The 21,307-nt window shown below is 37.4% G+C and overlaps 3 protein-coding genes across 5 annotated transcripts; all 3 read right to left on the bottom strand.

Moving 5' to 3' along the window:
- Positions 1-1,922: 1,922 nt before the first annotated feature.
- Positions 1,923-6,093, bottom strand: LOC103456540 (sialic acid-binding Ig-like lectin 10). Of its 2 annotated transcripts, XM_081601597.1 has the most exons (7): positions 5,396-6,093; positions 4,823-5,194; positions 3,237-3,536; positions 2,905-3,162; positions 2,628-2,703; positions 2,340-2,379; positions 1,923-2,247 (listed from the first exon to the last, which is right to left on the bottom strand). In XM_081601597.1, the coding sequence occupies exons 1-7, from the start codon at positions 5,457-5,459 to the stop codon at positions 2,011-2,013; spliced, it is 1,347 nt and encodes a 448-aa protein (XP_081457723.1). In that variant the 5' UTR covers positions 5,460-6,093; the 3' UTR covers positions 1,923-2,010. The 2 variants fall into 2 exon arrangements, with proteins under 2 accessions (XP_081457723.1, XP_081457725.1); XM_081601599.1 differs by lacking the exon at positions 5,396-6,093 and having other exon boundaries at positions 4,823-5,349.
- Positions 6,094-6,205: 112 nt separating this feature from the next.
- On the bottom strand, positions 6,206-9,183 carry LOC145549377 (uncharacterized). The gene is made up of 4 exons (XM_081601605.1): positions 8,963-9,183; positions 8,707-8,782; positions 7,984-8,023; positions 6,206-7,902 (listed from the first exon to the last, which is right to left on the bottom strand). The coding sequence occupies exons 1-4, from the start codon at positions 9,096-9,098 to the stop codon at positions 7,705-7,707; spliced, it is 450 nt and encodes a 149-aa protein (XP_081457731.1). The 5' UTR covers positions 9,099-9,183; the 3' UTR covers positions 6,206-7,704.
- Positions 9,184-11,092: 1,909 nt separating this feature from the next.
- Positions 11,093-18,110, bottom strand: LOC103482498 (myelin-associated glycoprotein-like). Of its 2 annotated transcripts, XM_081601604.1 has the most exons (9): positions 17,970-18,110; positions 16,365-16,444; positions 15,812-16,198; positions 14,178-14,477; positions 13,850-14,101; positions 13,613-13,694; positions 13,379-13,418; positions 13,207-13,284; positions 11,093-12,002 (listed from the first exon to the last, which is right to left on the bottom strand). In XM_081601604.1, exons 2-9 carry the CDS (start codon positions 16,435-16,437, stop codon positions 11,982-11,984), a joined length of 1,233 nt encoding a protein of 410 aa, XP_081457730.1. In that variant the 5' UTR covers positions 16,438-16,444; positions 17,970-18,110; the 3' UTR covers positions 11,093-11,981. The 2 variants fall into 2 exon arrangements, with proteins under 2 accessions (XP_081457730.1, XP_081457729.1); XM_081601603.1 differs by lacking the exon at positions 11,093-12,002 and having other exon boundaries at positions 12,026-13,284.
- Positions 18,111-21,307: the final 3,197 nt, after the last annotated feature.

Raw genomic sequence — 21,307 nt, 5'->3', positions numbered from 1 at the left:
CCGTAACTTTGTTGTATTTTGATGATGTGAAAGAGCCAAACTCATGTCAAGTCATCAGCAGATAGTTGGTGGTAAAACAAATATAATAAGGATCAACAAAGAATAATAACAGTACATACAGGCAGAAACAAGACGTTAAATAATACAAGGTGAAATGAATGGAGAAATGCACCAGAACATTTCTAACCAGAATCTGAAGATGAAACAATGTGGATTTCCAAGCAAACCATTTTCCCCAAACATACCCAAAGAAACTCTTGATCTGTTTTAGACAAAGTTAAACTGCTAGAATGGATTGGCCAATCGCCAATAAAAAGCTGTGGAAAAAAATTGAAGATTCAAGTTTGTTTAGAAGATATTATCATTTAAAGACAGTTCGTGTGTAAGAGCAGATCAAATATAACACCTGAACAAATGTGTGACTCGTTTCTCTGTTCCACAGAGAAACGAGTCGAGTGTTTGAAGTTTTCATCAGCAAAAGAGTCAATTTTGGCAAGCCTTTTAAAATTAAGCCAATTTTCTATTCTGTTAATGGCATCATTAAGAGACAGACATCATTCATTTCAGTCAAATATCAGAAATATATCTGCCCACTTTTGTCTTATTAGGGGCATGCCATAGCAATGCATAAGGAGAGCAGTACTGACTTGCGAAGCAAGTCAGTACTGCCTCCATGCATTGCATGGCAGGCACCTATTGTTCTACACCCAATAGAACGCCTCTTTATTATTTATTATTCTTCCATCACCGTTAATGCGGCTCGTACCGCTGCGTGCCCACCCACAAAAGTGGTATCAAATCGTGCGGCTCGAGGCCGGCATTATTGCTATTATTTTTATTGGGGATCGGAGTTAAAATGATTACATAAATTAATAAAAACGAAAAAATTTGAGATTTTGTGTCTCACAGAATCAGTAATCTTTCTCTATGAAACACACACACAGGACTGTTTATGGCTGACTCAAAAACCCTTTTTAAATCCCCTCACAGGCATAAATATCGCCCTATTGGTCTGAAAGTTGGTCATAACATAGATACACATGCATGCTCATGTACAATGTTTACAAAAATTTGCTAGGGCTTATGCTTTTGTCAGGGTCCTTCAGACTGACGCCTGGTGTCTCCCAAGTATAGAAACTGTGTCTGAAGAGGATTTTCCCGCTCTTTGGCTCTCACAGCTGCAGGGGATTAATTACCATAGCAACAGAAGAACACAGTGTCTGGAACTGCAGCTCCCCAGGACTGCACTGTAGGGTTTACTGGTATTTACAACTGCTTGTGTTTTCAGCATTATACTACTGATTCAAGACTATAACCATTACTCATATGTCCCCCATGTTAAAATCTGACATAAATAAGAATAAATAGTTGATTAAAAGTCTATGGACAGAAAATAACGTCGCTGCTCCTTTAAGGAACCAGCGGCACAGACGCAGCGCCTGCGATGCTACAGATCACAAACCTGACAGAGAGAGCAGAAGAGGATTCGTAGGAAAAGAGCGGTGATGCTCAGCAAGGCAGGTCATTAGCATTTGTACAAAAGTTAGCATTTCACTGTCTATGACTAGTGCACTAGCACTTTTACCTAAAGTTAGCTTTTACCTAATTTTCTCATTAATTAGACATGTTTAGTATACTGAATAGAGTAGTAAAATTAAAACAACATGGTCGTGTTGCTCCACATGCTACTGCCAGCATTTAAGCTAACATTAGCATATTGGCTAATTTTAGCTTATGCATCAATTCTAACATAATGAATGGTACAACTACAGTTTATTAAACATGCTTCTGCCTCTCCACAGGTTATTGACTACGTTGCAGCTTTCTTTAGCATTAATGCTAATTTTTAACATCATAGCGCTGCGTCAAAGCCGACGGGCACACTTTGGCATGCCCCTTTAAAATTTCTGCAGGAATTTTCTAGTTTAACATTTATTTTTGCCTGCTCCATTCTTTGACATCTAATACTTGAACATGAGGTAATATCACATAATCTGTATGTATATAAGGTTATTTTGTCTTCACTTCTGCGTAGAGAGACTCCGGACTGTTAACGGTTCGTGCCGAGCCGTTTGCCGGGTCGGACACTTTGACCTGAGCGTAAACTACGTCCTGCTGTCCGCCGTCCTGCAGTGAGACAGCAGCAGCTTCAGCTCTTCCCCTTTGGAAGTGGACTTCTTCATAAAAGAGCTCCTGATCTTGTTTATTGCCTAACATTTCAACGTAAATGTTCTCATCGTTTTCACTCTGTGAAGAACAAAAATGCAGATTTCTTTCAAATGCCGCCACAAATCTTGAAATGATGCGTTGCTAAACGAGGACGTTGAACGAGTCCCTACCTGAGTGTGCTGTGAAGATGAGTGTTTGAATTTGAACCACCTGGAAGACATTTAGGATCTGTCAGAATAAGTCTGCTGGTTATTTAAGGTACCAACACAAACTGAGAGGGAGGACAAGAATGACTTTGGAGGATCAAGATCAGATCAGATCAGATTGAAGCTAAGATCTAAGATAGTGGAGACTGAAACAAGTGTAAAAACATATTAAATGGGCATTTGCTAAGACGTCAGGGCACACAGATCATCCAACATCGTATGAGGATTAATAAATCTGTTTATGGCACTCACCAGACCAAGATCAGCAGCCAGATGAGCACAATGGCAACAATCACTGTGAGAAATACGATCAAAAACGGAAAACTCCCTGTTCATAGAAAAGAGAAATAAAGTTTAAACAAATGTGCATTTTAAAAGGAGTAAAAATTATTTTTAGAGCACATCAGAAGAAATGTAATTAATGTTTCTAGTTTGGTACTAAAACAATACACACACCAAACATCAATACTGACATGGACATCATCACATGGCCTTGGTCTTACAGTTCTTAATATCACTTAGTAATTACCTTCAATGCTAATTTGGACCACTGATGATTGCTGATGACCCAGATGATTTGTAGCCACACAGTAATAATCTCCTCCCTCAGAGGCATTGAAGCTGTAAACCTGCCCCACAGACACATTACTGGCTCCATCTTTGCTGTTCCTGAACCAGGTGAATCTGGGTGGAGGTTTGGCTCTGCTGGAGCAGCTCAGCTCCACCCAGCTACCTGTTGACACCAAACCTGATGGACTGATGGATGCTAAGGTGTTTCTAGGAGCATCTGAGGAAAATGACACACATGAACTTTATTGATCAGAAACAGCTGAACCATGACCTGCTGACAGGATCACTTACATGAAACACTGAGAGTCACTTCTGTCTCTGCTGTCTTGTCTCCTCCAATCACAGGATATCTGGCAGAACATCTGATGTTGTATCCATCATGTGTGTCTGACAGAGTGATGTTCTCCTGGATTTTAGTTGTAAAGGATCCATCTGTGTTTTTTTCTGTTTTTACAACAGAGACTTGTTGGAGATTCCAGGTGAGTTCAGGAGGTGAGTTTGGACAGGGAGTGAAAGCTGAGCAGGTTACAGTGACAGACTGATGCTCCTTCAGGTCAGAGGGAACATTAATGCTGGGACTCCAAGGAGAATCTGGAGTTTCACAAAAATAGTAACAAAAAAATAGTCACAAATAATTTCCGAATGTACTTTGACACTTTTAACCATTTACAGCCTCCATGCAATTAGTTTTTTTTTCTGTATTTCTTGGAGTTCTGGAGTAACTAAACAACTGTCTGGTAATCATTTTCCATATATATCTTAAGATAAAAAAATTTAATCTAGTAGGACAATGAAAAGACATTAATACATCAATGATTAGTTTTAGAGAAATTATCATTTAACATGGGGCCCAGGTATCTGTAGAGGGGTATGAATACATTTCTAAACTCCAGTTTAAGAGAACAGGAATATGTGGATGAAGTTGTGACTCAGTGCTTTAGATAAATACAACCAGCAGGGACAGACTGAACACGACTAAAGCAGTAAATGACCAACTAATCTGCCTCTCTTCCTCTGAAACAGCAATCATAAATTACATGACTCATTTTGTATTATTCTGAAAAGTGCTTAAACAATGCATATTGATAGTAAGGAGAATTAATTGAGTACCTATTTAGAACTCCAACAATGTATGTCATATCATGCTATATGTCAGAAAATGATCTATTTAGGGCAGGAAGATAACTATGGGCAAACTCACTATGTTCATCTTGTTTGACATCATTCTAATATAATGATCTGAATATTAGATCATTGTCCTTTGCCTGCCTGCAGTGACCCTTGCTTGACCTGTAACCACCTGCCTAAATATTCCTGAAAGAAATCAGCTCACTTACATGTCATTAATAAGAAACCAACAATGTTTTAAAAGTTTTGTTAAAGTTATTTGTTTTTCTTTTTTTTTTTTTTAATTCTAACTAATCTAAAATATGCCACAAACATATTGGATGGAAAAACTCTTGCGGCTCTTTTTAAGGCATCTTTTTCCAATGTGATTAAACATTAATTCATGCATTAACATTTACCACAGAAACAAAAATGCATGTGTGAAACCTGACTCTAAATTTGCTCTGAAATTATGAAGAGCACCAAAAAAAACTATTGGGTTTGACATAAAGTATGCAAAAGCAAAATGTTGGTCAAGGTCATTTTTATAAATGAATCTTGGTCTTTATAAAAAAGAAATAAACATTGGACTCCTGTCCTTCAAAACTTAACGATGTTTGATGTACCACAAACTATACTGGATTACAGAATTTACGTAAATATAAAATAAACAATAAAAGATAAACAGGTAATGTGAATGTTAATTAAAATATAATTGCAACCAATTTATTTCTATAACTCTGTGAAGGTGTGTAGAGTAAAAGTCTTACCTTGAACTTTAATCTGAAGAGGAATAGAACAGCCTGTTGCCTTGTAGTCACCTCTCTCTATTCTGAGGAAGTATTTGGTTTCTTGTGTTGTCTTGACATCAGAAAACACAGTGGTGCAGTTTTTCTGTTTGATGTCTCCAGTAATATTTATGTCATGGTTATTAACTCCCTGACTGATGTCAAAAATATCCATATTACTTGGAATCCATGCTGCAGATGCTTGTTCTCCTCCTCTGTTAAAATCGTTTTCTCCATCTTTAATTGTGAAGCTACATGGGACTTGCAAACACGATCCACTCAGTGCTACAAGGGGATTTGGCGTTTTAACGATAAAGCCAGCTGTATGACCACCACAACGTTCAGCAAAGACACCTGTAAAAACAGACTATAGATGAACATAAAGTGGAGCAAAATCTGTCAGCAGAGAAACTTCATGATCAACAAACTGCAGTTCAGCTGCATCAAATTACACAGTGAGCATTTAAGCAACATCAGGATCAAACGTTTTAGACTAAAATGATTCATGTGATGTCTCACATTTTCCAAATGAAAGGAAGCGAAAAAACATCTCACCTGGAAGAAAGAAGACACTCAGTAACATGTTGACTGTCAACATGTTCTCAGTCAGAATCGCCATCAGACTCTGATGAGTCAATAAACAAAACTGAATACCAAAAAACAAATAGAATGTCCCACATTCTGAATCAAACTTTGAAAGCAAGAGTATATAGATCTTTTTAGCAGACTGTGCTAAACAGATTTTAAGCTGGAAAAGTTATATGAAGGTTAATTTTCTTACCAAATTGTTTGACTTCCAATATAAAATCTTGTGGTGAATCAGGTAAATTTTAATCACACAGCAGGAGATCAAACGAGCTTCTTTGTTTAAAAGCGACTGTCACTATTGCTGACATCCGTCTTGTGAAAGAGGATGTAAGGACGACTTCTATTCTAACTCTTCATGGTTGATTTTTTATCAAAATTATCACAAAAAATACTTTTTTTTCCCCTTTCTTTCCTATCTAGCGTCTGCTCAAAGGATGCCTGAAACTTTGCAGACAATAGCACATCCTGTGGGATGACCAATTGATTTTTGCAACATAAGTTGATGACCTATGCACCGTTTTTGTCAAAAAGTATAGACACTGAAGGGATATTTAGTGCACAATTAAAACTAGAACAAATTTTACTTTGTAAGAAATGCACCAGCTGTATAGAATCCTTGTTTGCCACCAGTTGTTGGATGATTTCCATGCATACAATGACTTAAATGTTAGAATTTGTGCAAACTGCAGATGATATCTAACTATGCATGTCATTGTGTGGCCATGTTTAGCTAAGACTTACGTCTGTATGCTAAGTTGTGTTCTCCTATTGCATGTGAGAGAAAGAGAAGTTGTTACTTTCCTGTTTCATCAATATGACAATCCTGCAAAGAATGACGTTCATCAAAAGGGTTGTGACAATATACTAACAGATTTATTATTCAATAGTATAGAGATTCTTTAAAAAAAAATGTTTGTTTTTTTTGTAAGTACCTCAAAATGGCGGTCGACATTATGAAGAGACTTCAACCAGGAAAACTAGAGAGTGGTCGTAGCAAAACCAGACAACCAACTTCCCTTTTCTGCTTCTTTTTTATAGTTTTTCACAACTTTTTGTCTGCAACATGACATGGCATACATCTGACCACTTCTCTCAGACAGACAAGTGAAATACAGTCACGTGCAAATAATATCTAATCTAAACCCTCAAGCTTTTACGATACAGACTTGAACCACTTTAAACGATCCTGTAAGCCTTAAAATTTTCCATATTTCAGGATTGACTGAATACATGGGATATAAGTCAGCTCATATTCACTCTGACAGTTCATGAAGAAAGAACTAAACTTTATTGTTAGTAGTGAAACGTCACCAACAAAATATTCTGGAGAAAAATTGATAGAAGATGAGAAGACAGTGTAGATTTACACATTGTGCCACATCCATAAAGTAATTCTGTATGGTAAAGAACATTTATAGCTAATATATTCAGTCATAATTTTAATCTGTTTAAACTGTTTTCTTGAGAAGCAAAAAGGGGACAACATTCAAAGCTCTTGAGTATTTCATTTTTTGTAATCTAAATGGCAAGAAAGTGACAAAAATAACTTTTAAAAAAATACAAAAAACAGCCATATCGTAGAAATTTGTTTCAACATAAATAATGGGTGAAACATAAAAAAAATTGCAAGCATAAGAAAACAAAACTCTGACAGTCATTGGAGAACATTTGCTTCCATTACAGACATAGAAACGTAACACGGATTTTCAGATTTACAATATCAAAAATGTGCTCAAGTTCAAGACTCGAAAGGCAATCAACCAGTAAACTCATGACGTGAAGGAGAGAATCCAGCAGATGGAGACAAACAGACAACAGGTAAAAACCTCTTTGTTTCTGTTAGGTTTGTTTGAGGCGGTGGAGGCTTCTCCAGTGTTTCTAATATAGTAACGATACTGGTACTTTTTATGGCCCACTTGTTCTTCTGCACAACACCAGGCCTCTGAGTAACATGAACAAACTAAGAACTTTGAAGTCTGAGGAAAATTTGTTTCTATTTTAATAATAATAATAATAATAAAAACTTAACTCTGCACTCTGCCTGAAGGGCACGCCCCATACTTTTGGTTAAGTATAAGATATGATAGACTGTAGTTGCATGTCTTCTCCCTTTCTCAAAAACAAAGGCCACCAAAATTAAAGAAAATCCTCTAAAAAAAAAATGAAAATAGAAAGAAAAAAAGCAGCTGCAAACCCTCACACTACCACCCCATGTTTGATTGTCAGTACCATGGCCGGGTGTAACATGACACACACTTTCCAAAGTATTTGCCTCATCAATCTACGGAATGTTTTCCGTTTCCTGCGCCCGGCGCTTTGACCTGTGCGTACACCGTCTCCTGCTGTTCGCTTTCCTGCACTGAGTCAGAAGGAGCTTCAGGTTTTTTCTTAAAGAAGTTTACTTCCACGTATTGGAGTGCTTCTTCTGGTTTATTGGCTCCTTTTTCAGCATAAACTTCTTCACCAGTTTGACTCTGTGGGAAAAAAAAAGTTCATTTTGATGCTGTCACAAACCTCCGAGTGAAACCTCAGTGCAGTGTTGAACGTTTCCCCACCTGAGTCTTTTGTGGAGTTAAACGTTTGGACCTTGAGCACCTGCAAGACGTTACAGAGGACAACACGGAGACAGAGATTAAGAGTGTCAAGGCTGGTCTGAAATGGGCTTTAAAAGATGAACTTCATAAAAATAAGATCAGATTAAAATCCAATTGAAAAAGTCTGCTGACAAAACTGACAGGCGACTGATGGACACAGCAAGAAGTGTAAATACAATACAATAAATAGTGCAATACGTTTGTATTTCTCTCTCAAATGCGTCTTTGACAGAGTTGCATTTGTATTCTGAATTTTGGTGCAAATGAACGAAAGCTTGTGCTGATGAGGGACAAGTTAAAGTCACTCAAATCAGTTTCCTCAAGTAAAACATAAAACTTTTGGTAAAAAAGAAGTGAAATGTCATTCTTTAGAAAGATCTAAAAAACTGATTTGCCAAGAGTTGTGCAAAAATGTGAGGTTGTCATACATACTGTCGGGATCCTGGATTTGCATTTTGATGACTTATTTTTGTTTGTTTTATTGTTTGATTAGTTACTAGTTGTATGTTTTTGTTAGCCCTGCTGAATGCAATATCAATTTTCCCCAGCTGATTATTTATGTTTTATTTTTTTGGTTATTCTGAAAATATGTGACGCACATATTTGTTTTACTTTACCTAGCAGATCATCTTAACAATCCCATGCATCTACAAATAAAACAAAACAAAAAACATTCATACTCACCAAACAGAGATCAACAGACAGATGAGCACAGAGATGACGATCAAAGCCAGAAGTGGAATTAAAAACTTTAAATCCCCTGTCACCAGAAGAAAAAAACAATTGTTACTTGAAAAGCATGTGTTCAATGTGTCAACGATTGTAGTTAAAAATACAAAAGACAAAACAGATGAAATGAAATTAACATGAAGGATTGAGTCATATGGACTCAGCACAAGAAAGTTCACAAAAACACAACATATACTGTAGTTTTGAATACCATTTATCAAACCAGCTTTAATCGAAAGGAGGATCACAGATGAGTTGATTTGACCCAGGTCATTTGAAGCCACGCAGTAAAACTTTCCTCCCTCAGATGCATTGAAGCTGTAAACTTGCTCCACAGACACATTCATGTCTCCATGTTCACTGATCCTGAACCAGGTGAATCTGGGTGGAGGTTTGGCTCTGCTGGAGCAGCTCAGCTCCACCCAGCTACCTGCTGACACCAAACCTGATGGACTGATGGATGCTGAGGTGTTTCTAGGAGCATCTGAGGAAAATGAGACACATGAACTTTATTGATCAGAAACAGCTGAACCATGACCTGCTGATAGGATCACTTACATGAAACACTGAGAGTCACTTCTGTCTCTGCTGTCTTGTTTCCTCCAATCACAGGATATCTGGCAGAACATGTGATGTTGTATCCATCATGTGTGTCTGACAGAGTGATGTTCTCCTGGATTTTAGTTGTTCCATCTGTGTTTTTCTCTATTTGACTGAGAGAGTCTTGTTGGAGATTCCAGGTGAGTTCAGGAGGTGAGTTTGGACAGGGAGTGAAAGCTGAGCAGGTTACAGTGACAGACTGATGCTCCTTCAGGTCACCAACAGAGAGATTAATGCTGGGACTCCAAGGAGAATCTGTAAATTCACATTGATGTAGATTTTTAAAAACAAACACATTAAAATACTTCATTATTTCAAACAATATATATATATATATTTTTTCAAGCAATTTATTCAAAACTTTGCATTCAAATTTGTGAAAATGTCATTGAATTTGGTCTGAAATTACTGGAAGCCGAAATAACGTGGGAGTAAGATATACAGGATATGACAAATGAAACATTTTGAAACTTTTTTCCTTTTATCAATATAAAAAAAAGCACTAAAAACCCCTTCTGATGCTCATCGAATTGGTGTTATATTCTCTAACTGATCTCCCTTTAATTTGTACTCAGATGACTCATTTACACCCATGGCACAGACGTAATTCAAGTTTCCAATGCAAAACCTTTTACAATGGAACCTTTACAACTAAAATGCCTTGAATGCAAAGCACTACCTGATTTCAGTGTCGACTAAGAACTTTATGAGGCATTCAAAATAACACTCTTACCTCTAACGTTTACCTGGAGAGGAGCAGCACACGCTGTTGCCCTGCTGTTACTGTTGTCAAGTCTTAAGAAGTAAAAGCCCTGAACATTTGTGTTTACATCAGAAAACAGGGTGGTGCAGTTGAATTGATTCAAGTCTCCAGTAATTTTTATTGGGTAGCCGTTAACTCCGTCTGAGGTCGCGTAGATATTCTTGTCACTTTTAATCCATACTCCTAAAGCTTCTCCTTTTATAGTAAATCCATTGTGTGTTTCAAAGCTACATGGGACATGCAAACAAGATCCACTGAGTGCCTCGTTCTGGACTGGTGTGGTAATCAAGAGGCCTGGGTTTACATTACCACAATCTGCCAAAACACCTGTAAACACAAACTAATGGTGAACATAACATGGAGCATAATCTTCCTGGAGAGAAGCTTTACTAAGCACTAATCAAAGTAAATGAATAAAAAAACAGCTCACCTGGAAGAAAGACGACACTCAGTAGCATACTGACTGTCATTATATTCTCAGATAAAGCTGCAATCAGTCTCGTCATTCTTCAAACTGGAAACATGAAGCACAAGTCTTGATAAAGCATTTAGTCTCCTTATATCAACATTATATTCTTTGAGAGAACTTTCATAAACTATTAAACAAATGCATTTTTTATTTAAATGTAGTTCAGAATGAAAAGTGACAAAAAGAGACTTTCTTACCAAATAAATCTCTCAGTCAGCTGTTTGTTTAAAAGCTTCTGTCCTGTGCAGGCAAGCTGCAGCAGTAAGCCTTCATTCTTGTGTAAAAGAGGATGCCAGCTTGTTGTCGTCCACTTATGTACGGCCAAACAGTGATTGCAACTGTTTGAAGAGCGACTGAACATTCACAAGGGAAGTTTTTGTCACGAAACTGAATTATATTTGATGAATTCTTGAAAGGTTTGACACTTTTGCCGCACGCAATCAGATGGTTCCTTTCATTTGAGAACTATTTACTTCTCAGTAAATAGTTATGAATTAAAAAAAAAAAAAAAACAGAAGCAAAAACTTAAGTGTAAATGAAATGTAGTGGCTTCCCCTTGTTATATCAAATACTCTACTATGTTCTACTTTTATATAAAATTATAGACATTCCACTGGATCACAGAAGAAACAAATAGTTGATGATTCTGGATCATGATCTGATCAGATTTTAATTGTGTTTGATCCCGAGAATCTCCTGGTAAAAGACTTTGTGGATATGATAGACTCTATTAAGTGGTGCCGTCTGTTCTTAGGCTAAGAACAATTTAGATGTCAACCGAACTGGAAGAAATATGACAAACCGCTTTTTTAATCTTCTTGGTCGACTAAATTCACCTGCTGAAACCAGCAGCAGCAACGAACACGGCTTTGACAGCAAAGTCTGAAAGGGGGAAGTTGTTGCTGTATGTGTGAGACATTTATTTGAAGCCTCGGTAGAGGAAGTAAGTCAACAATTAAATTCAGAAACACTTTATCTTTCCAAAAGCGCCATTAAACGTTACACAAACTCGCAATATACAAGTAACTCGAAAGAGTTGTTGCAGATTCTGAGCAGGAAAAATCTCCAGCAACAAAAAGAAAAATCTGACCGAAAGCTGTTACTGGACGACAGAGATGATATTTCACAGTAACATTGTCCTGGATGACATAATCAGTTGTTGGCAGATCTGTCTGCTGTTTATTTTGCATTGATTCAGTGAAAGCAACACCCAAAACATAGCTGATATTTTAATTTCCTTATTTTGAACAAAATAATTATTTAAATATTTGCCTGCATGGCTAAATCTTTGAAAGAATACATTACAAGTAAAGGAGTTATGTGATAAAGTAGGGAAGAAGAAATTCTCCACTGCTGATTGAAGTTTACATCTTTATTTTCACGATGCCTGTGCCTCCATCACTCTGCTTCTTTTGTGACCTGTAGACAGGAAACAACAGAGAAACAAACAGTGTTGATGCTATTTGGTTTTTTATACTGCAGTTAATACTTTCATATCACACTGGCAGCAACCAAGACACATTTACACGAAGCATGAATAATTTCAGGTTTAACTTTATATATTAGCTATGTGCATCAAAAAGAGAGGCATTAAGATACAGTGGTTAGCAATGTCAATATCTAAAGATGCAGTATGTAAATACATATTTATATAACCTTTTTACATAATTAATTAATGATAGTTGAAACCAGATATTTACACACATTGAATAATAAGACACAAACACTTGTTTTTCTCAGGTACTGAAATTAAATCCAAGCAAACCTTTCCTGTTTTAGCTTAGCTGGAATGGTCAGAATTATTATTATTTGCTAAATTCCAGATAACTTAGCGAGAGCGTTTTCTTTTTTGCAAGTTTCCCTGAATTATAAACTTTACACACATTCAGTCAGTGTCAGGGATAATCGTCTTTTAAGACGTGTGACTCGGATCAAACCATTTGGGTTTCCTTCCACTCACTCCTCATAGGTTAACTGATCACACCTGAAACGTTTTGATTTCTTGTTTGACATGATGGGAAAGTCTAAGCAATCAGCCCAAGACATCAGGAAGAGAGTCGAGCAGCTGCACAAGTCTGGTTCATCCTTGGGAAGATTTTACAGATCCTTGAAGGCGCCGCATTCATCTGTTCAAGCAATTTTATGCTAGTATTATAAGAATTGACATGATAGGAAAGTCCAACCACCATGCAACTCAGGAGACCAGTTCTTTGAACCTTAAAGGCAGAAAAAACTGAATTTTCACCAGAATATCAGTGGAGTTTTTGTGTTCTTGTGATATCAGAAATAAAAATGATCTAATAGATTAAAAGTCAATTTCTTAAAAAAAACAAAACAAAACATAAGAGTTGTGGCAGACATGATGGGAAGTCGATCAAACTTCATCAGCTAGAAGAAAGCCACCAAAAAAGCCAAAATGCCCTATTATAATAAAATGACAAAACTATGATGAAACTGTGTACAACAAAAAATGAGAATAATAATGAACTGACATAATGTAAAGACAAAAAAGTACATTTCTGTGATCGCACAACAGCTATTATTGCTGCTTCATTTCAATGTAAATATCCTCCGAACTGTCAGCAGTCTGCACTGAGGAGTTTCTCGGCCTGAACTTTTTGACCTTGCTCATGTCCTCGTAATGGAGTTCTTCAGTTTTATCAGGAGGCATTTGAACTGTAACATCCTCGTTGGGTTCAGCCTATGGAGAAAAAAAAAAACGTACACAAATATTTCACGTTATGCTGATGGTGTCAAATGTAACGTAACGTACAGGTTTAATCCCATTTACCGACCTGAGTCTGTTGGGGAGTCCGATGTCTGGACTTGAATACACTGGAAAGATATTACAGTGGTAGAATAATTCTGATGTTATTTATTAATTTATTTATTTTAACAGCCTGACTTTTTTTTTTTACTGACGCATGTCGTTGCATCTGTATATGTAAATGTGATGAAGAACTCTGCCCAGGGCACCACAGGCTGGGCACCTTCAACTACACCTGAGGAAGCCGCTTGTTTATACTCACCAAACTGAGAAAACCAAGGAGATGAGCCCAAAGCAAATGAGCAAAAGAACAACTGAAGCAAGAACTGTCTGCATCCCCGTTTCTTGGAAAGTGAAACACAACAACAAACACATGACAAATAAGGTATAGCAGTATACGACAGTGAAGGCTGTACAGTGAAATATAAAACCCCATCTTTATGAAGGTTACAGTGATATGGAGAAGCAGAAAAAAACAGAAATGAAACTCAGATGTTACCTTTATTTTTCAAGTGAATCCATGATGATGTCTGATTGCCAAGAATATTTGCAGCCACACAAAAATAACTTTCTATATTTGTCATGTTGATCATCTGGAGATTGTAAATCTGATCCACAGACACTTTTACGTCTCCATGTTTGCTGCTCCTGAACCAGGTGAATCTGGGTGGAGGTTTGGCTCTGCTGTAGCAGCTCAGCTCCACCCAGCTACCTGATGACTCGATGGATGCTGAGGTGTTTCTAGGAGCATCTGTGGAAAATCAGACACACATGAACTTTATGGATCAGAAACAGCTGAACCATGACCTGCTGACAGGATCACTTACATGAAACATTGAGAGTCACTTCTGTCTCTACTGTCTTGTTTCCTCCAATCACAGGATATCTGGCAGAACATGTGATGTTGTATCCATCATGTGTGTCTGACAGAGTGATGATCTCCTGGATTTTAGTTGTAAAGGTTCCATCTGTGTTTTTCTCTGATTGACTGAGAGAGTCTTGTTGGAGATTCCAGGTGAGTTCAGGAGGTGAGTTTGGACAGGGAGTGAAAGCTGAGCAGGTTACAGTGACAGACTGATGCTCCTTCAGGTCAGAGGGAACATTAATGCTGGGACTCCAAGGAGAATCTGGGAATAACAATACATGCAATGACAATAAAAAAAGAGAAAAAAGAACTGATGAAAAGAGTTCGACAGTAAATGGATCCAAATATGATTTGCTGCAAATCTGCTGCATAGATTTATCAGCCCACAAGGTGGCTCCCAAGAGCTCTTATTCCTATATCTTAGAGTTACAAATATATAATAGCACAAATAAAAGCCTAAGTAGTTATAGTAGTAGTTTGATTGTATTGAACATAGTGTAATAAAAGAATAAACAAAGCTATATGCAAAGAAAAAAAAGGACAAATGCTATTGTTAATATAGTATTAAGTATATTTACACATTTTTATTTGTTAACTGCTTTATAATCTGTCTAATCTAATGTTGCTTTTGTATGAGCTGTGGTCAAATTTTACACACAGGTTCTTTGCAAATACACTAGACCAGGGGTGTCTGAACTCATTTTCATCTTGGGTCACATCAAAAATCCTAATTCTCTTAAAGGGCCGGTTGTGCCAGAATGTATTGATAAAATCAATTAAACAGTTAAAAAATACATAGTGGTTCCTCCAGGATTTTGTGATTGTTTTAGTGTTGTTGATTTGTTTGGTTTTTTGCAGATTCTGTGGTGCCCATTAAGAAATGTTTGTAATAATTTTTTTTACAATATTTGCACTGATGTGTGATGTTAAATTTGACTTTTAATTACTTGCCGTATCATTTATGGACTATGACTTGACATCTAGTAAGGCTGAAACAGCAATGACTTAAACTCACTTTGAGAAATTATGCAGTAAAATCAGAAAAAAAAAGATTTATTTATTTTGTGTGAATCTTGCAGATTTGTGAAAAACTGGAAGGACTTATTGAAGTAATTTAGAGTCTAGAGGGCCACATTAAAAAATTACAGGGGGCCAGATGTGGCAACCGGGCCTTGAGTTTGACACCTGTGCACTAGACAATGATTTATATTTTTATATATATATATATATTTTTTTTTCAGAAGAGCACTGAATGTGATTCCTCCCCTTTGTATCTATAGATGAACAAGCAATAGAGTTAGTCAGACCTGGAACTTGGTTATTACATACCTGTCATATAGAGCATGTCAGTTTTTTGTCAGTTTTTTTTTTTATCAGCAACTTTCCTGATCAGATCAGTAATTGTAACCCTATGCAATTCTGCTGAAGCAATAAATGACTGTTTAACAATAATTAATCCTCTTCATCTCATGCTTATCTTCTTTATATTTATGATGTCATGATGAATTGCCATATCTGACTGATAACTCTAAGTCATAAATCACCACAATTAGGATTTAGAAATAGAATAAAATATTTAAAAGGAAGTTATCTTACCTTTAACTGTTATAGTGAGAGGATGAGCGCAGCTTGTTGCTCTGAACGGTCCGTTCTCAATCCTGAAGAAGTATATGTCTGCATGACTTGAGTTTAAATCAGGAAACAGAGTGGTGCAGTTTTTCTCTGACAGGTTTCCACTTAACTCCAATGGATAGGTGTTCACTGACTTACTGCTGTTGAAAATTACATCATTTGGATTAGAGTCAAAGTCTAAATTACGTTTCATCCAAACTCCATAGATACTAATGGCCTTGTTAAATTTAGGATGATTTGTAGTAAAACTACATGGGATCTCCAAACAAGATCCACTCAGAGCTTCAATGTTGTTTGGTGCCATGATATTGAGGGTCGCTGGTTTGTTATCACAGTAAAGAGCCAAAGCACCTGTAAAAAAAAAAAAAGAAAAAGATAAACATAATGTCAACGACAGTCATCTGTCAGCAGAGAAACTTCATTATCCCTCAACTCCAGTTGAGCTGCAGCATGTTAACATGTGGAGATGTGATTCGTGTGACGTCTCCAAATGGAAGGAAGGGAACAAACATCTCACCTGGAAGAAAGACGACACTCAGTAACATCCTGACGGTCAGCGTGTTTCCAGGAAGACCTGCCATTAGTCTCATAGTCCTCCTTCAATAAAAATAAAACAAATGCTAAGGCATTTGAACTGTACGTTACATTGTTTCACATCTGTCTTTACCCTCCTGTTGTGTTTGTTTCTGAGGTACAGCAATAGTGTTTGTGGTCAATTTGACCCGTGGAGTGTTTAATCATGCAATAGTGTCAGAAACAAAAATAAAACATTTTTGTATTTGATTATTAACTCCAATACTATCTAGTTCAATCAATATTTGTGCAATGATGTTTTTTTTTATTATTATTTCTCACAAATACAGGATCCACGACAACTTACGCATTTATGTCATTTGAACATAAAAAATTTAATGTAATGTACATTTTTTATGTCCACTTAAAAGAAACCTACACACAAAAGAACTATAATTATCTATAAAATTGATCTTTTGAAAAAAAAAAAAAAAGTATATTACACTCTGACCAGTGATGTCAGTAACACATTACTTTGTAACTTTGTAACGTCGGACCACTTTTTTCAGTAACGAGTAATCTAACGCGTTGCTATTTCAAATCCAGTAGTCAGACTATAGTTACTTCTCGAAATCACTTACTATTTTGTTTTGTAATTACATTTTATTTCCTCTACGCGTCTTGTGGAGCGACCGCCGTTTCTATGCGACAATATCAGCAGCGACAGAAATGTAAACAAGGGAGGGAGAGGCGCATTTTATTGGTGGGAAAACAGGAACTACTTTGAGTTTCTGTCGCCAAGTCCTATTGTTATAAGCGGCTTTGGGCCTCTTCTGTTTCTAAAGTCGCTTGCAAATTTAATGAGTCGCGGGTTGCGCTTTTTTGGGCTCGTTTTTGAGCGTGAAGTTACTCATTTGGGCTTGGAAATAAACAGAGACCCATAATAAATCCCAGAATGTGTCCGTCATCCAGGTAGTTTTAGTCAGGCCTTCCAGGTCTATCCATTCCCGGATGATCCGACCCGCTGTGTCTTTGTTAATGTCAAGTCTGAATGACGTCGAGCTTCAGAAAACTGCAAGACTAATATGAACATGCAAAAAACGTGAAAACCGTCATGAATGAACGAGTACGTAAAGTTGCGCAACTAAACGCCATTATAACCATTAATATTAAGATAAGTGTCACAAATCTGTGCAGAAGGATATCTGAGTTGTGGAACCACATGAGGAGCGTTGTGAGCTGCGCTCTGACAACAAACGCAGGGCCGTAACACACAACCTGGAGGCTGGGGCAGGGAGGGGGCTTTAAAATCCTTTTTAGAGTTGTCCAGACAATAGTGGCACACACAAATGACTAACGTTTTTTTTTTTGTACTGTTGTAACCATTAAAAATTAAAGTTTAAAATATGTTTAAACTTTAAAACGGGTCAATTTGACCCGCAAAATAACAGGAGGGTTAAAATTCAAACAGTAAAACCATCAGCATACCTTCCTGCCTGTGCAGATTTACTTAATCAACTTTTAAATATCGCCAAAAGACTTGTCTTCTTTTTAAGATGAAAGAATCTCAGTTTAAAATCTCAGTGTGGAAATCATAGCACCAACTTACCAAGGATCAGTTTTTCTCGCTGTTAATATTCTCGATTGAGCTGATCAGCATCAGATCCAATAGGCAACCTCTCTGAATGTGTATTGGAAAAAAACACATCGACTTGTTTTAATTTGTCCCCCCTTCACATCCTGACCTCAAGAAAGAGGAAGTTACCTTTTTAACATCTTGCTGCTGCCACAGTCTTACCTTATTAGGTGTGTTTAGTGCCACAGACTAACTTGACTGCTGAACAGTAGATTAAATATTCAGATATGCAAAGAGCAGAAGATGCTTTTGGAATGAATGTTTTCTACAAAACATTCACATTTATTAATCATTTATTATGTTCTCCAGGTGAAAACAGGTGTCGATTTTGCTCGTTTCCGTCTATCAGCTGCAGATGAGAATATGATATTTATTGCTGTATAGAAAATACTGGGACGATTCAGACAGCTTTGCTTGAGAGGTTTGTACAAAGTCTGACCATGTGAAAGATGAAGTGGGCTCTTATAAGCATTTTGGCGTCAAAATGTCTTGTCAAGATAGCATCTTGCGTCTGAATGTGTAAGTCTTCTGTGAACAAGAATAGCCTTTCAGTTCCTTTCTTTTTCAGTGGCAGCTTTAAAAAAAGGCACCTTTTCTTGGAAAGTATCATGTGAGTATTAGTACTAATGTTAATATTATTAGAACCACCATTAGTGGCTATACAGATTGGTAAACTACAGCAGAGTTTAGATGTATAGCTCTTGCTACAATTACGGCCTGGTCTGAGCAAAAACCAGGCTAGTTAGAAAGTATTGTGCAAGAAAACAGTGGCAGAGTGTACTTCTGCGTGTGCTGTGCCAAACTATGAGCTCACTATGAGTGAATTATTCACTTCTGTTTACTTTTTTGTGGCTGCAGAGTGGCGCAGTTAGTAGAGCTGTTGCCTTGCAGCAAGAAGGTTCTGGGTTCGATTCCCGGCCCCGGTCTTTCTGCATGGAGTTTGCATGTTCTCCCTGTGCGTGCGTGGGTTTTCTCCGGGTACTCCGGTTTCCTCCCACAGTCCAAAAGAACATGACTGTCAGGTAAATTAGTCTGTCTAAATTGTCCCCAGGTGTGAATGTGTGTGTGCATGGTTGTTTGTCCTGTGTGTCTCTGTGTTGCCCTGCGACAGACTGGCAATCTGTCCAGGGTGACCCCGCCTCTCGCCCGGAACGTTAGCTGGAGATGGACACCAGCAACCCTCCCCACCCCACTAAGGGACAAGGGTGTCAAGAAAATGGATGGATGTTTACTTTTTCCATAAGTCAAAAGCCGCGGCCTTTATAAAACAATGGTAGTCAGTCCCTACTCTTGGTCAGGTTCCCTCTGCGTGACATGTTGGGTTCTCTCGTTGAATGCCACTGCGCTCCCTAAGCGTCTGAAGCTGACGACCTAGGACCAAAGAGGACGAGTCTTTCTAACTTTTTGAAAGGCGTACAAAAAGTGCTACAACCCGTGCCCTGTTAATGTATCTGTTTTAAACAGTATTAATCTGGTTTCACCTTTAAAAGATCCTCTGGCTCTCTGAATACATGGTTTTATCTTCATTTCTGCTTCATTTGTAAAGAACAGAGAAGAGGATATCTTCATATGGTAGAATGGCATCATCCTTACTGATGTCATCATGACATCATCGCCTTATTCTTAATTGTGCGCAATACAAAATTAAAACGAAGATGGTAGGTGGAGGCTATAGGTTTACACACGCATGGATGTGTGATAGGTGGTGGTATGCGCCACCAAAGTTATTTGCAATCCATTAATATTGAGGAGAAAAAGCTTAAAAAAATAAGGACATATTTTCTGAAAAAAAGTTCTAGAATAAGAAGAAGCCGATGTCCCTTTAAGCTCCAGGATCATCACGCGGTTTTCTGGTTTTGAATGCTGCTGCCTCACTGCTGCGGCTGTAGTTCACCAAACAACTCACAGCTTCTACACGTCGCAGTGACTTCTGCATTAAAGTCGAAAGCCAACGTTGAGTCAACTTATTAACTGTTAAGATCTGATGCAATGCCTTGTTTGCGACACTGGCACAGCTAATCACATTTCCTGCAGAGCTCACCAGGATGAGGTCCAGGAGGCGGCTGTTGTAGTCACCTGAAGTCTCTAAAACTGCATCTACCTCCACAGACAGCTAATTTATTACTTGTTGGTGAGTCACTAAGATGTGTTTAAATATAATCTGGAGCATTATTTTTATGTTCTGTCTTTCACCGTGAGACCTACTTTTGTTTTTTCCTCAATTTGCTTTTACTAAACTTTGAAGTGATCTCAGATCATCCATCCATCCATCCATCCATTTTCTTGCACCCTTTTTCCCTCAGTGGGGTCGGGAGGGGTGCTGGTGCCCATCTCCAGCCAACGTTTCGGGCGAGAGGCGGGGTACACCCTGGACAGGTCGCCAGTCTGTCGCAGGGCAGATCTCAGATCACTATCTCTTAATTTTTTTTTTTCCAGATTTCTTCTTTTGAATTTTTCTTTAGCAATACTTCTTGAACCTACTATAGTATTTTACTCAATCTCCTTAGATGGTTTCTCTACTTGATGCATGTCAATGATTTTCTTCTGCTTGACAAACACCTTTTCCTCACTCACAGGTTGTCTTTTGACGAGACTGTTTAAGAATTTAACAGCCATTTGCTGTGTCACTAATTGCAATTACTGATTGCATAACGTGTTGCAAACTGAAATATGCATGCAGTAATTTTCCTGCAGGATACGTGTACCTATTTGTTCAAGTGACAATGCTTTATGTTTTACTGTGTATTTGAGAATTTAGATCTGTGAGATGATTTTGAGCAGTAAAATGATTCTAAATAAAAAATAAATTCACTCAGGTAAGAATTTACTCTTACATCTTGGTATTAAAAGCAAACTGAGTAAAAAAAAAACAATAAGTCACTCATTTAAAATGAGTTCAGAGAACATAAAACACAAACCATTAAAAGAAAATGAAGATAATCTGTCATTTCCATGTTTATCTCACTGAACTCCCTTTTTGTAAATACTTCAAAAAGCTCATGCTATAATATATCATATGCACACGTATGATATTTGGTATGTTTAGCTTTATGTGAATGATATAAAATGATATGCTTTATTTTTGCGTAAATGCACATAATACCTTACAGGAGTATTCACACGTTTTTCAAGCAGAGCAAAATTAGAATCTGGAAGAATTAATTGAGCCCAATTCATTCAACCTGTTGCTAAACGTAGGGGTCTTTCTCTCACTGAAATGTAAAACTTTAGCCCAGCTACAAGTCTTTTGCTGGAGCTTTGCTTCCTGATGTGTCCTATTACTGTTTTATCCGTCTTTCTAGCAAATCCTA

The sequence above is a fragment of the Poecilia reticulata genome, chromosome 20, assembly GCF_904066995.2.
Source record: "Poecilia reticulata chromosome 20, P_reticulata-male-v2, whole genome shotgun sequence".
Taxonomy (NCBI): domain Eukaryota; kingdom Metazoa; phylum Chordata; class Actinopteri; order Cyprinodontiformes; family Poeciliidae; genus Poecilia; species Poecilia reticulata.
Note: the sequence above shows the minus strand (reverse complement) of the source record. Positions and strands in the feature narration are given on the sequence as shown.